The sequence below is a fragment of the Phalacrocorax carbo genome, chromosome 9 (assembly GCF_963921805.1).
Source record: "Phalacrocorax carbo chromosome 9, bPhaCar2.1, whole genome shotgun sequence".
NCBI lineage: Eukaryota > Metazoa > Chordata > Aves > Suliformes > Phalacrocoracidae > Phalacrocorax > Phalacrocorax carbo.
The window spans coordinates 3,108,946-3,124,996 of record NC_087521.1 but is presented as its reverse complement, the minus strand read 5'-3'; the positions used below and the strand labels follow the sequence as shown (position 1 = coordinate 3,124,996).

At 41.5% G+C, this 16,051-nt stretch overlaps 1 protein-coding gene across 1 annotated transcript in view; it reads right to left on the bottom strand.

Annotated features, from left to right (window-relative positions):
• The window catches only part of AVEN (apoptosis and caspase activation inhibitor), a 95,827-nt gene extending 80,969 nt beyond the window's left edge, over positions 1-14,858 (bottom strand). The window contains exon 1 of the mRNA XM_064460135.1: positions 14,474-14,858. Within this exon, the coding sequence (XP_064316205.1) occupies positions 14,474-14,725 (252 nt within the window). The 5' untranslated portion in view covers positions 14,726-14,858. The remainder of the gene's footprint in view (positions 1-14,473) is intronic.
• Positions 14,859-16,051: the final 1,193 nt, after the last annotated feature.

The following is a 16,051-nucleotide window of genomic DNA, read 5'->3' as shown; positions in this document are numbered from 1 at the left end:
CTTACAAACATTCAGTCAAAAATACAAGAACAAACATAAAATAGGAGCCTCTATCTTGACAGAAATAACAGGTTTCAAGAAAACCTCACACAGCAAGTATATTGCCACAAAGTTTACAGCATTTGCAGTTAGATTACTGGCAAATACAGGCAGAAACAATCAAAGTCAGAGGGCTCTTATATTGCGTACATATAGATCACATATGTGAATGTTGTATGTCATATTCTAAAACCAAATTATACTTAGTATTGTGGCTAGGATAAGGAAAATTTCTACAGAAAGTTATTTGTTCTTACCAAATCTGCCGTTTCGGAATTGAAGTATCCTGAGCTGCATTAGAGATTTCTGTATTCAGAAACTGATTCAATTCTCATGTGTTAATGTCACAGTATTATGGACTAATCCAAGCTGAAAGGGATTGCAATAGGTCATCTTGTCCAACCAGCTACTCAAAAGAAGGTCAAAACTGAAATCAGACCAAGCAGGTTGGAGCTTTGGCCTGTGCGAAAACCTCCAATAGTGTAGCTAATTCTTAGTGTTTCATTTTGTTGTTTTATTCTAGCACTTCTAATACAACTGCTTTTGCAATTTTAACAGCTTTAACAATAACTTGTAAAGAAAGCACATGAGTTTTGTAACATCAAGGAAACAAAGTTTATTGAAGGTATATAGTCACCTCCACGGTTCAATAGCAGACATTTTAAAGGATATTGCTGTTTTGCTTTGAGTCAATGAGTAAGACAACCTCTCTCAATAAACATATCTGTTATAAAATGATATGTATTTAAAAGCTTTGTACTTCTGCAACTGTATCAATGATGAAGTATGACAAATTATGTAAAAAGCTCACTCAAAGCAGCATCCATCCATCTGCAGAACAGAGAAAACTTTGAGTCTTCATCCTAAGCCACAAAGGTTATTTCATAAACTTAAATTCTGCTCAAGAGAGTAAAGTTTAGAACACCTCAGTTATACAGACAAGCCTAATGTTTATTTAACACCCCCTACGTGCACACAGTTTTAGAACAAAACCAAGACAAACCCAGCAACTCTCTACCAAGATCAAAACCAACATGCTGAAGAAGCTTCAGGGTTTCTCATGCAAGGAAAACTATGTGACAAAGTTTCTCAAATAATTTTTTTTTTGCCACAATGGGAAAAAAAAAGAAAAAAAAAAAAACACCAAAAGAACACCAAAAAACCCAACCTTTTGAAAGATTTCAGCTGTGCTAGATTAAGAATGAAAAGAGTTCTCCAAAACATGTTATATTAGAAAAACAAGATAGCCATTTCCTACCTTTAAATTTAAAAAATATTTGATAATACTTAACACCAAGTTAGAAGTTTAGGTTTTTTTAAATGCATCTATTTTGTAAAAAAGAAAGCACATAAGGAGTAAGATATTATTTTTCTATGGATTTCAAAATATAAAAATAACTAGTGATATTCACCCACACTGTTATATTTTCAACTGGCACAGCATTAAAGAAGAAAAATTTCTAAAAGACACCAAACAGAACAGTATTCTTTGGAAGTGTATGCCTAAACTGGTAGAAAAATAATCAACAGGTTTTTTTCTCTTTCCCACTGTTAACCTTCTGCCAGCTTAAGTTCCTTGTATCAGTTCACAGCAGAATCAGAAAAGCACAAATAATGGTTAGACAGGCTGGAGGCATGCCACGAAACATGGGATCTGGGAAGCAGTCCTTCATAACTGGCAGCAGTTACCTGCTAAATTGGCTAAGTGTACTGGTAAGCCATATACTTGGCTTTAATTTCCTGCACTGTTAAACTTGCTTTTCTAAAGCCAATTTTGTTTTCACTTTCCATTATAGACTTGTAGATTCTCCATTACTGTTCCTGTTTTACATAAGACACATGGACACACAGGTGTTCTTTGTCAAACTCACACATTTTTAAAGTGAAAATGAAAAAAAGATACTTTGCTACAAATATTTATCTTGATTGCTAAAACTTTCAGTGAACTCCAGAACATTTGTGAATGTTTCTACTCCCCTTTTTCAGACACTGCTTTAAGATAGTCACCAAGACATGTAATGCATCATTTTAGAGGTTCAGTATACAAGTATTGATGTTTGGTTTAGAGTGGGAAATTCCATCTTGAATTCAAATTAAAACACCCAACATCTGTCACTTTTTCAGATCAGCTACCACATAATAACAGCATATTGCAGACAGAAAAAATATTCTTATAATGAAAATTAAAGCTGTAAAAGGAGACACTAGTCTAATCTGAAACCCTAAAAAGGTAGTATATAAGAAATTCAAAAGGACAGCATTCTGCTTTCCTCCCCTCTTTCACTATGTCTGCAACACTGTCAATAGCATAGTCCCAAAGTTTTTAATCTTTCATTACTAATATACTGCCATTTCCTAATTATAATTTCACATGCTACTGAAAAAACTCATCTCTACTACCCTTTTATCAACAAACTGGCAGATCCAGCCATCATGGATTTTTTAAATTAAGTTGCATTATTACATTTATAGTGTGGCACAACAAAGCAGCAAAACTTCAGTTACAAATGGCCTCATTTGATGGTATTTTCAGAAAGGCGGGTCAAAAAGGGATCATCAAAATGATGATCTCAAAAGAGACATCACACTGTCCTGACTTGGTTAAGTCAGAAGCAGAATTTTATACCACCAATGTGTGACATGCACTTGGTCTCAAAGCAGTTGCCTGCTGCAGGCAACTGAAATATGAGAATTTATAAAAAAACTCTAACAACTACATCACCACTGGACAGTTTCGATAGAAAAATAAAACTTTCTCCAGCAAAAAAATAGTTCTGTTTGTCCTCAAATTACCTGAGAATAGATGGGGACTGAGGCATAGAACAGGGGAGTGCCAAAACAAAGCATCTCAAACAGACAGCGCAAATAAATACAATTAGTGTTTACTCAGGTACTGCAGGACTACAGCATTTTATCCAGAAAGTGGAAATAAATTCAATTCCCTTCTCTGCACAAACGTATTTCAAGTCACATCTCCCACATCCTGTGAGAATACAGTGACTCTGCATACTCTGAAACGGGTGATCTAGCCCGTCTGCTCAGCCAGAGCTGCCCTACTTCGTACAGCAACTGGACACTCCCGGCAGGAGAACTTGAGAAGCTGGTGGCCTGTGCACCATGCAGATGCCCAATCACCACACATGCACAAAAAAGAAAAAAGAAACAAAAACCCCAGAACACTTCATGCCATTCATTCTTTCATTCTTGCTCTATCTTTATGACAATAACGTGTTTTTACATAAAGTACAAAGGGACTGGAAAAAAGGAATTGAGGGAAATTCAGTTCAAAAAGTATTTAAAGTCCAATGACAGGTCACTTACCTGAGAAGTGAAAAAAAACCTGACTGCACTTTGTATTTGAAACTGGGAAGAAAACAGACTGCACTTTGAACTTGTTCCTTTTCCCCACATTCTCAAATGCTTCACTTCATTATTCATTGCAGATTGAAACCTTTTTATCATGCACTCTCTGTATCTAAAACAGGCTCTGTGTCCACTGACTGACTTTTTATAAAAAAGCATCAGTGCTAATGGTTCTGTAACCTTATAAACAAGCTGTTTCTAATGTAAGCTGGCAGGCACAAGGATGATTTTGCTATATATTTTAAGAAAGATCTGAAAATAATAGATTACTTCATTAAGACAGAATTATTTTCCTGCATCATAAACAGCATTTTCAGTGGCTAACAAAGGATACAATAAGGCAAGAAAATAAACAATTATTAATGATAAGTGCATCAATCTGCTTTGCTGTCTCACTGAAAATAATTAAACCAGTTTTCATTATATTTTCGCCTTCAGGGTTTCACATAATTTAGGTAAGATTTCTTCACCCTTCCAATTAATCAACAGAAAACAAGCATTTGTAGAAGTCACTTAATTGCAATTCTTGACAGCCAGCTTAGACAAGTCAGTATAGGTATTTGCAAATCCTATTGCTTTTATGCTTTGTTTTTTTCCAGACTACACCTAATGAAATGCAAAGACAAAAAAAAAAAATCTTGAAACTTAGTATTTTGTGCATTGCACTTCATGCTTTTTCAACAGTATTAGTAAGATTAAATAGTATTGCCAAATGTTAAATCTCTTCCATCATTAGTGACATACACAACAAAGTTAAAAATTATTTCTTCAAAAGTATTAATAGGAATGAGGTCATATGCATATGCTTGTATGCTCACAGTCTCTTCACAGAGGAGGGGCAGGTGCTGATCTCCCTGGTGACAAAAGATAGGACCCGAGGGAATGGCAGGGAGATGTGCCAGGGGAGGGTTAGGTAGGATATTAGGAAAAGGTTCTTCCCCCAGAGGGTGGTGGAGCCCTGGGACAGGCTCCCCAGGGAGGTGGTCATGGCATGGTAGCCTGGCGATATTCAAGGAGCGCTCGGACAACACCCTCGGAGACACGGTGTGAATTTGGGGTGTCCTGTGCAGGGACAGGAGTTGGACTTGATGATCCTTGTGGGTCCCTGCCAACTCAGGACAATCTAGGATTCTCATATTGGCATATTTACCTATTGATGAATTTGTAGTGAGCCTCCAGTGATTTTTAAGCATTGCCTCTCATGAACAGAAACAATTTACTTCCTTAGTGCTCGCCTAGACGTCACAGCTCTTCCAGTATAACTTCAAGTTTCTATTATAAAATATTTATAATAAAATTATATAAATAGAAATATATTATTTCTATAACATATATAGAATTATTATATAATATTTCTATTATATATATGAAGTTCTCCCTTCAACTTAAGGGAAAAAGGAAAAAGCTAATGCTTTTTTTCCCCCTTTAGATTAAGGAAGGAAGAGCCTCAAGAGAGGTTTTCTCATGAAAAGAGAAAAAAATATCCCTGCAAAGAGTAATCCTCTTCACTAGTTTACTCTACTGGTGACCTTTAGAGAGATCTACCAGAGCTAAAGAGAAGCTTAATTAGCAGAAAGGGCAGCTGAGAGAACAGGTAGGATGAAGAAAAAAAGCTTTTAGTCTGTATTGTACAGGATGAGAATTTTTGAAAGAGGGACGAAATCCTAAGACTGCTTCATAAATGTTGGATACTGGAAGCCATCAATTTGCAGATAGAATTAGTCAAGACAGACATCCTACTCTGAAACCTATGTTTTGCATAACAGGAATGATGCTCCAATTAAAGGGAAAAACATCTCACAAAGCACTCAAGAAAGAGACTTGTTCTTGAAGATTTTACATAAAACTGTTACTGCTCCAATGCTTGCAAAGTATGGTTCTAGAAGCTGTCTCACTAACTTCAATAGCAAAAAATATTTCTCTCCTCTTGATTTTTAAAATGTTTTATGGGTAACTCAAACAGATTAGTCACGTTAGACTATGACCTGCTGTGAATTGTAGTCCTCTACAACATGTAGCTTGTAGATAAAGAGTGTAACCAAAGTTTCCTCCCTGCAAAGCATCATTGCAGTTGCAGAAAACCAACCTGAAATAACAGCAGAACAGAAGTCTAGATCCAGGCAAGTTCTTATGGTCAAACCTATTTACAGCTGAAGAAAAACACATGACTTCTATCTAGACGGAATATCTGTTAAGCCTGTCATTAAACAAGGCTCAAATAATTCTTTTCAAACAGATGTAAACCTATCAAGTGCTCATGAAAAACTCCACTGCGTATTGCATCTTCAGGTTAAATCTGTGACTATCAGCCTCTTCAGAGCCTCAAAAAATAGCAATGTTGTTTCACTATTAAATTATCTTTACAAAATTGTTTTGTAACTACACCAGGGTGGTATAGTACCTTTGATGTTTTCAAATAACTATCTTGGCATTCCCTCAGAAAACCCCTTTTTATCTGTATATCAAATCTGAACGCAACTTAACACAGACGTTTTAGAGATCACCACTCAAACCTCAGACACCCCTTCCTCATTCATCTCAATTTTTTTTAGAGGGGGGTAGGGGAGAAATCCTCTGAAAGATATTTTTCCAAATACCCTTTAAGAACGTGCCTTCCTAAACCCAATATATACAACATGAGACAAAGTAGAGAAGAATCATTGTCCAAAGTCCTCAACACTCTAATTCCACAATTAAAAAACCAAGATGTTAAAATGTCATTTTATTTTGCCATTGGTCTAGAGTATAATTCTAAAAAGTAAGAGCTACTGCACAATGATGCTCTGATCCTGCAGTTAACACTGCTGTGAATCACAGAATGGTAGGAGTTGGAAGGGACCTCTGGAGATCATCTTGTCCAACCCCCTGCGTGAGCAGGCACCCCCAGAGCAGGGGGCACGGGAACGCGTCCAGGCGGGGTGTGAATGTCTCCAGGGAAGGGACCCCACAGCCTCCCTGGGCAGCCTGTGCCACTGCTCTGGCACCCGCACAGGAGAGGTTTTATTCTCATATTGAGGTAGAACTTCTATGTTCCAACTTGTGCCCATTGTCCCTTGGCCTGTCATTGGGCACCTCTGAAAAAAGTCCAGTCCCATCCTATTGACACCCACCCTTTAGATATTTATAGGTATTGGTAAGATGCCCCCTCAGTCTTCTCCAGGCTGAACAAACCCAAGTCTCTCAGCCTCTCCTCATAAGGGAGATGCTCCAGTCCCCTGATCCCCTTGGTAGCTCTCTGCTGGACCTGCTCAAGCAGTTCCACGTCCTTCTTAAACTGGGGGGCCCAAAACTGGACACAGTACTCCAAATGTGCCCTCACTAGGGCAAAGAAGCTCTAAGAATCATTTAGAACTTGCTGAAAGTACAAACACATCCAAATTACCAACAAGGTAAAGGAAGGCTGGGCTGTACTTCTTGGGACGCACTGATCCCAGGATTTTATGTGCACATCACATCTTTACCCACAACAGTTTGTACTGGTTGCCAGCCCTAGGTGCATACAGAACACTGACTGCAGGAGAACTTTGCATCCATTTTGTAGTGGTGAGCTCTAGGGAGTGCTCAGCTGTCTAGACAACTGGTGGACAACTTCAGCTGTGGTTCTAACAGGAGGAAAACCACTTTGAGTCACTCGTATTAAATTTGAGTGTATCTTGCAATGCAAATTTGGACCAAAAAAACCATCCTTGACAGTAGCTCAAACTAAGTGCAAAGATCCATGCCAAAAATATTGAAGGAACTGGCTTTTCTCATTAGCATAATTCATTTTTAAATTTTACCTCTACAAATAAATTTCACTCTGACACAAGGACCTTTTAACACCCTGGCTAACAATTACGGTTAAGTAAAAGGAAAAGAAATAAGGAGTATAGGATCACCTGAGCTTCTGTTGCTTCCACAGGCATGCCACCTACTGTTACAAATGTTCCTACATACTAAGCCAGTGAAGTCAGCAAAGCAGCACAACCTGAGTAATACAGCCTCAAACAGAATATAGAAAGGAGAAAAAAACAAACACCACACAAACAACAAAAACCAAACCCTTAGTTTGCCGGGCAATCAGAAATAGCTCAAGGCCTCACAGCATGCCAGTGACAGAGCAGTAGCCTGGGAAGAGCTGTGGCCCAGAATCATCACTCTGTTCTCTACATGACAGAGATCCCGACTACTCCAGGGTTAAAGAGAAAGTCTGTACAGCCTCTAACTGTACAGTTATCCTCTGGGAAAAGTAAAGCAGGAATAGAAACCTTGAGGCAAGGTTCTCACACACTCCAGCATATTTATGGGTTTTACCAGCAGGATGTATTATTAAGTCAACCTGCAAAATAGTTAAAGCCTTATTTAAAAAAAAAAAAATTAAAACCACATGGCCATAAAAATACAGAGGAATCGCATACATGAAAGAGAACAGTAGGAAATAGACCCCTCTATGCCTTACCACAGAACACCGAATCACACAGGCTTGAGTTCCTTTGATTATGAAAATATGTAAGAAATATTCCTCTGTACATGCTATAAGGCTCTAAATCACCACTGAATCAATAATCAGCAATTTTTTGCTTCTTCAAAATACCGTGAAACCTTCTGATAGCTACAAAAGACTGTGCAGCACCTTTAGACTGGCTGAAAACCCATAACAGGGCTCCTGAAACTACCCAGTTACTTTTGTGAGGAAAACAGCAGCAGTACTGTATAGAATAATTTTTTAATCAAATGTCATCACTTGTACAAATTTTTTTGTTCTTCAGCATAAATACCTACTATCTCTCACTTGATGTACCCATACAAAACCCTGTATGATGTTCTCTGGGAGCAACTACCCATCCCAGTAGCACAAGCAGATTTTTAGCTCAGAATTACTAAATGTTCCCTTCCTATGAGTAACTTTCCTTCAGAGTTGCATCAAGTCCTAACAATTCACACGTACATGTGATTTTCATACTTTCTACTGTATGTTCGGAAAACATCACCCTGAGATGAGAAAAACATTCCCAGCCCACCCTGCCCGCAAATCCTTACTCTTCATCCTGTATTTGAGGCCCTGTCTCTGCCCGAGGAAGCGGGGCTGTGCCATGCAGCAGGGCGGGTGGGCTGCCTCACCTACTGGTCGCTCCCAGCATGGTTTCGTCGCCAAAATGTCTTTTGGATGGATGAATAGATTATTAAAGCCGTAATTTTAGTTCTTCCCTAAATTCTAAAATGCGTAGTTAAATATGATGGCAAGTTCTTTGGAGAGCTTCTCCAATATTTCAAGGTATTACCATTTTAGATTTTCTCTGAATCAAATCCACTCATTTTATGGGATAATTAAATCTAAATAAGGTAAGAATTGAGAGTTGTGTCTCATACAATTAACAAAATATGGAGCTGATAGTTATTTGTTTAACCTAGCAAATTTTTAGGGCAGTTTTTGTTTGAAAGTTACCAAATTATTACCCCAGAGACTTTAGGGATAAAAAGAGGAAGAAAAACATTTAAGTAGGTGAGGACAGAAATGCACAGCCATCCAAACTATAAAAAACCCCAAGCTCTTTCCAATGAAGTTACAAAAAAAAAAAACCACCCCAAAAAGTCAGACATGAAGCTGTTATGCAGCGATGCTGCTGCATGTTCACCTGTGTAATGGGATGCTTTCAGTACAAGTGTCTCAGGTTAAATCAGCAGGGAGGTTGGTAAAATATGATGAAGGAATAACAACAAATATCACTAAACCATTTGACGCTAAACAATAAAAGATTATTATGAAATGTTGCGGTCTCCAGCTCTGTGCAAAGCAGGTTGCTCTATTATCTAGAAACTGAAAAGAATAAATCAACTTTGGCCGGATAAGAAGTGTTTATCTTTTTCCATTGAAAAGACAGCCTTAAAAAAATAAAAGAAATCACATGGGGCTGTGACAACTAGTTCCACAGCAGCACTACTGAGGAGGCTCAGTAACCTTCACCATACTCTTAAAACCTCTTTTCTGTACTGATCACCATGTACTTCCTACACAATAATGCATTACACAATCTATCTACCCTTTCAGTCACAGTTTTTATTCTCAATGCCCAGATTAAACCTCCTCCTTTTTAATAATGTTTTTCTTCTCATCTTGCCTAAAATTGAACTGTTTGCAGCAACCGTTCTACCTAGTGGAACACTGCTATCCAGGCTTCCACAAAGCGTCCTCTTCGCCAGACAAAAGAAAAAATTAAAAAAGAGAGAACCAGGTTCTTCAACCTTTGCGCCCAGGTCCTGTCTTCCAGACTTGACATCTCTCTCCGTTCCTTCCCTCTGAACTTTCCCCAACTCTTGCAGAAGCAGAACCAGCTCTTTAGTGTGATTGCACCGCTAACTGATATTTGCTCATCCATTAAGCTGCCAGTTCTCTTCTGTAGAATTACAGCTTAACCAGTCATACATACACCTCTGCAGTTTTTTTCCCACGTAAATGTAGTTGTGTTATATTCGACCTTGATTAACACCTTACTGCAGGCTGTTTCTCCCATTTGTTGAGGCTGTTACACGCTTCATCCTCCTGCCTACCCTTCCACTTTAGCACTGTCTGCAAATTTTAACACTCTCTATTTTACTCCTTCATCAGAATTATTAATAGAAACACTGAGCGTGAGCTGATACAGGATGAAACCTTCCAGAATCCCATTTATCAAACACCAGTTTGACACTGAACCAACCCTAAAGAAGTTTCCAACCACTTGTACAAACACTTTTCAAGAAGCTTGAACTAAATCAATACAGTCAAAACGAAATAATCCGCACTTCATTCACAATCAGTCAGTGCCTCTTCACACCTCATCACAGTAGAGAAACTCCTAAGTAAGCTCTTTGCACCTCATTAGTAATTAAGTGCCGCTCACAAATTGATGTACATTAATCTAAGTTTTCTCCTAGTTGCTTTTGCGAACATTAACCTAAGACAACAGAAGACTTACTGTGTTCAATATCCAGAAACTCATGCATCTGCTATTTGTACACGCTGTTACATTGTTCTAAGGAAATCAAATATATCTGCATTTGAAAAGTCAAAGCTTTTGTTACCGTGCCTGCAAACAGATTGGTTTTTGCAGTTGCTTAAACTAAAGATTTGGCTCATACTAATCAGGGAAAATTTATCTGATGCTGACAGCATTAGATGTTCTGTTAAGATCAGTTCCACATAGGCATGGACCACAAGAATGAAGATATAATAAACACTGAATAAATGTGATTTCAGCTTGAAACTAATCAGAAGTAAGACTGCACTAAAATTGGTCTGTTAACCTCCGTTCTTTAACAATAAAATATTTACTGCAACCAATGCCCAAAGCCAGAAAAGGAACATTGAAACAGACCTGCCAATTCCAACTTCACTGAAGTAACAGCATGTATCACATGCACACTCAGTGTATCACTGAAAAGAAAGGTAAAAGAACACTTTGTAAATTGCAAATGTAATAAAGATAAAGGACAAAAAAAAGTTTCCTTAAACCACTCACAAAAGAATATCATCAAGGACCATCAAAATAAAACCCGTTATCATGTCTACAAATTCAGAACGTTGTTTTTGCTTTAATAGATTGTATTTCATAGAAAGAGCAATTTAAAAATTCTGTTGGTACATAAAATATGAATTCCAAGCAAGTTAAAGGCGTTAGAATAAAAAGCATGAGATAATATTGGGCCAATGTCAATCAGACCTTTTACTTTAAGCATTATAATTCCATGTTATTATACTAAAGATTAATAACTGCAAATGTGTTCTATTTATTTTACATAGAATAGATGAGTTAAAGCAGACAGAAACAACAGAAAATTATTCAGGATGACAGATCTACAAAATAAATCTGCTATTTGGTAAACCAGCTGGTCACAATTAGACTCGGATTCATTTTTGAAGGGAGGACACGAAATCTTCAGTAATTGCGCCGGTTAAATCAACACGCACACTAGTTACAAAAAGACTTAACAAGTGCAGGACCCTTTTTCCTCTTCACAAGGAATAAGAACACTTTTCATCACGGTTTCTAAACCAATTCCATCTTTGAGAGAGGCGGCATCTTACTTCAAGAGTAAGCTGGGGAGTTCCTCAGAGAGCTCTCTCAAGAGCTGACAGAAATCGTGAAAGCTTTCATCTTTAAGACTCTGATCCACAGCTGGATCTACCATGCAAGGTATGACTAAGTCAATTATTTACAAAGAAGTAGCACCCTGACCTCCTTCTACATTAGCACCCAGCAGAGCAGGGGAGAACTGACTCAGCAAGTACTGGGTCTTGACAGGCTTTGCAAGTAGCACAGCTCATCACCCATTACTAAAAACAAAGGAACTACAGTACACTCACAGTAGTGCAAAACATGGAAAGTGGTGTCCAGCCTTCACTGCTCCACACAAAACCGAGAACGGAATGTGCCACCACTACACTTTCTTCTGCCTGTTGTACAGGGCAGAAGTAACTTCCTCCTCTAGCTTCAAACACAAGCTTAGGAACCATTACGTTAAAACATCCAAAACACAACATTTGAAGATGAATAGTGGTTTTTTAAATGAACACAATGGGCTAAGAAATATTGCTGCCAAAATATTATGCAATGTAATGCCAATTTCTACTCCACTGTAAAAACTGTTAGGTATTTCCAAGAGGTTTTAATGAACCTTGGCTTTAACAACACTCTTATTACACTTTGCTGAATCCATTCACCTATAATTTTACTTGCCTTTTACTGCTTTGTCCATAGCAGGTTCAACAGATCCAAATCCAGTTACTTTAATAAGATTTGATGTAGATTCTGTCATGAGGCTTTCCGTAATTTAAGACACAATAAAGAAGAAACTTCTCTGTACACAGTACAGAAAGTGGTAAGACCACTCACATTCCCCATATTATTACCTGGCTCTCTAGGTTTGCAATTTACACCTTACCACTTAATAAGAACTGACCCGTTACTGAAAGACAGCAGGGTCTCCTCTCACACAAACCACTTGCTCTGGGACACGCACCTCTCTCTGAGCTGGTGCACTTGTGTAAAACAAGTCCCATTGCTGAACAGACAGAACACTAAGGAATTGGGAATAAAAGTGGGTAATCTCCTGCCAGGTAAGAACTGAATCTGTTCAGAAAACATGGTCTACCACACATCAAAGACAGTAAAAAGAAGCTTGCCTGACCACATAGATAAAAGAAAGAAGAGAAAGAAGGAGGTCCTCCCTGTTTCAAAAGTGGTAAATTATGAGATTTGCTCAGAGGTAAGGCTAGACAGCAGCAGCTGCAGGCTGGCACAGCTGTTGATGCTATGCCTGGATTGCTGGAAGCCAGTTCCTTCCACCCCGCTAAACACAAGATTTGTGGCAGGTGTGCTAAGACACCATACGGTACTTAGTATCAAAAGCCTCCAGCACAGGAAGAGCATTACGCTTAAACACTCTTCAGGAGAGTTTTGGGAAAATCTTAGCTATTGCTTCACTTTTAAAGACCCAACCTGTATTAGCCTTAGCTGAAAATAAAGTCACTGTGCTAGACTAAGATGAAGAGCATATCAAAATCAATAACACAGTGATCAGGCAAAGCATATTAAAAAAATTGTCTTTTGGGACAGCTTACAACTGCTTCCTGAAATACTTCAAATAACAACCCAGACAAAAACACATACATGTAACATGATTCCCTTCCTGAGTGATCCTTTTAACTTATGAAGTGGGTCCTGCTAGGTCAACAGTACCACAGAGAACACAGATACAAACATATTTCAACTTCGTAAGAAATGGTTGAATGACATGAAAAAAAATCAGTCCAGGATAGAAGTTTCCTCACCTATTACAGGTGCTGAATTTCACCCCTATGCCTCTGTGGTTTATGAGGGAGCACTATTGTTTCATATCCAGACTCCAAACCTGTCTGCACACACTAGTATGAACTCAGCAATTTATATTGCTTACAAGCAAAATCACCAACCAGCGCTCTAGGTAACAGTACGAGCCAGATACGCCTTTTATCTCCCAAAACACAAGTGCTAAAATCTATCTAAATACAAGAGGGATGAATATTTTACATTTTTTAAATCCACCAGCAACCGTGAGAGTTCTAGTATGTATAAAACACTGGCTGGGTCTGAGTGAAGCCATGCCATTGTAAAAGTCAAAGTGAATCTAATCAATGTGATGCTGGAAATGGGGTAGCAGCTGGTCCATCTACATTAGGACTCCCAGTGCTGCCAACACCAATCAGGATTAGGTCATCATTGTAATCTTTTTCCCAATCCAGGGACAACCACGATTTCTATGTTGCAACAATGCTAACAGAAACAAGACAATCTGAATGTAGTACTGTCAAAGCATTTATAAAATGGAAACTGTTTTTAAAGGCACAGTGTTGATCTCATACTATTACGGATGGTAGGAAGCATTTTAACATCTCCCCAGGAAACTGAAGGTGTAGTTGTAAAGTTAGGCATGTCGGTGCTTTTAATCTGCTAAAACACTTTGTAATTGGTCAAAGCACAACCAACAACTTGCATTAATGACATATACGTGTTCCAGTGAATCACAGATATCAATTCTGTACGATGGTTACCATGCCCTCAGTGCTAGCACCACCGGCTGGGCAAGACGCATGCTCACTTCAACTTCTAATCAATTGTGCCAAAAAAAATTCGGCAGTTCTTCATCTCTATTCGCGAACAGAGCTGTATTTTTCGGATGCACTTTTCAAACGAGACTTGTATTTTTCACCACAACATTATGACCGTATTTCGGCCAGGAAATCCCTGTCTGTGTTTCCACTAGAGCAGGCAGGCGCTGGCTGGTGCTGCTTTAGGGGAGGAAGCGAGGGGCGGAGGGCGGCTGCAGGTGCCGAGCTGTGACCGGGAGGTTGGGCTGGCAGCCCCGCCGCCCCCCAGGCCCGCGGCCCACCACCCCACGCCCCTTCCCCGCCTTCTCGAACACCAGCGACCGGCCCCGGGGTGCTGCCGCCAGCCTGGCTCCACCTCGGGAAGGGGAGGAGCAGAGGAGGGAAGGGATGCGCCCCCACCCCAGCGGCCGCCCCGCGGTCCCGCCCCGCCCGGCTGCTGCGGAGGACGGCTCTCCTCCCGCTTACCCGCCGGCGCTGGTGAGCGGCGGGCGGCGGTGCTACCCCGCCACCTCGGGGCTCCCGCCTGCCCCGGCCCCCGCCTCCTCGGTTCCCGTGAGCGCCGCCTCTTCCCCGGCCCCCGCCTCCTCGGTTCCCGTGGCCGTTCCCGCTGCTTCCGTCGGTCACTGCCTCGGCCGCCTTCTCCGCACCGCCGGGCCGCCGCCGGCCGTGCCGGCCGCCTTCCCTGCGGGGCCGGCTGCCGCCCCGCTCAGGCTGCATGGCGGGGCTGCGCCCTGCCTCCCGCGCCGCCACCGGCCTGTGCCGCGCCGCTCCCCGCCTCCTCCTGGAAAGAGGCAGCCGGCGGGGGACGGGAGGGAAATGGCGGCGGCGGCGGCGGCGGGCGGCGCCCGCGCCCTCAGCAGCTCCCCCTGCCTGCAGCGCCGGCCGCTCGCGCGGGGCCGCGCCGGGCAGCTCCTGCGGCCGGGGCGGAGCTGGGCCCTGGGCCTGGGCTGCCCTGCCCCTCCTCGGGCCGGTGCCCGGCGGGCGCCTCGGCGCCGGGTCCCCGTGTGCCCGCTGCAAAGCTCAACAAGCAGGGAGTGAAAAACAAGTAGCTTTGCACGTCCATTTCAAACAAAAATGCGTTTACTGTTTCGAAAATGAAACTCTTAGCTGAAGCCATATGAATCATAGAATCATTTCGGTTGGGAGAGACGTTTAAGATCATTGAGTTGAACCATAAACACTGCCAAGCCTACCACTAAACCATGTGCCTAAGCACCGTATCTACGCCTCTTCTAAATACCTCCAGGGATGGTGACTCCACCATTTCTCTGGGCAGCCAGTTCCAATGCTTGTCAACCCTTTCAGTGAAGATGTTTTTCCTAACACTCAATCTAAACCTCCCCTGGCACAACCTGAGGCCATTTCCTCTTGTCCTATCACTTGTTACTTGGGAGAAGAGACTGACATTCCCCTCACTCCCCTCCTTTCAGGTAGTTGCAGAGAGCAATAAGGTCTCCCCTCAGCCTCCTCCTGGCTAAACAAACAACCCCAGCTCCCTCAGCCGCTCCTCGTAAGACCCGCTCTCTACACCCTTCACAGGCTTCGTTGCCCTTCTCTGGACACGCTCCAGCACCTCAATGTCCTCCTTGCAGTGAGGGGCCCAAACCTGCCCACAGTACTCGAGGTGGGGCCTCACCAGTGCCGAGCACAGGGGCACGATCACCTCCCTGCTCCTGCTGGCCACACCGTTCCTGATACAAGCCAGGATGCTGTTGGCCTCCTTGACCGCCTGAGCACGCTGCCGGCTCCTGTTCGGGTGGCTGTCAACCAGCACCCCCAGGTTGTTTTCCACCAGGCAGCTCTCCAGCCACTCCTCCCCAAGCCTGTAGTGTTGCATGGGGTTGTTGTGACCCAAGTTAGCTTTCTGTAGCAAATGAGGGAAAAAGGCACCAAGCCCTTGCTGACAGGGTGTTGCACACAAGCCTGCACAATATGAACTGCATGGGGTGACTCTGCAGTCACTTGAGGAGCATCCTGCTCTGAGGACACAGAGCAGGGACAGAGGAACATCTTTATGCCATAGAGTTAGGCTGGTTTGTCCTG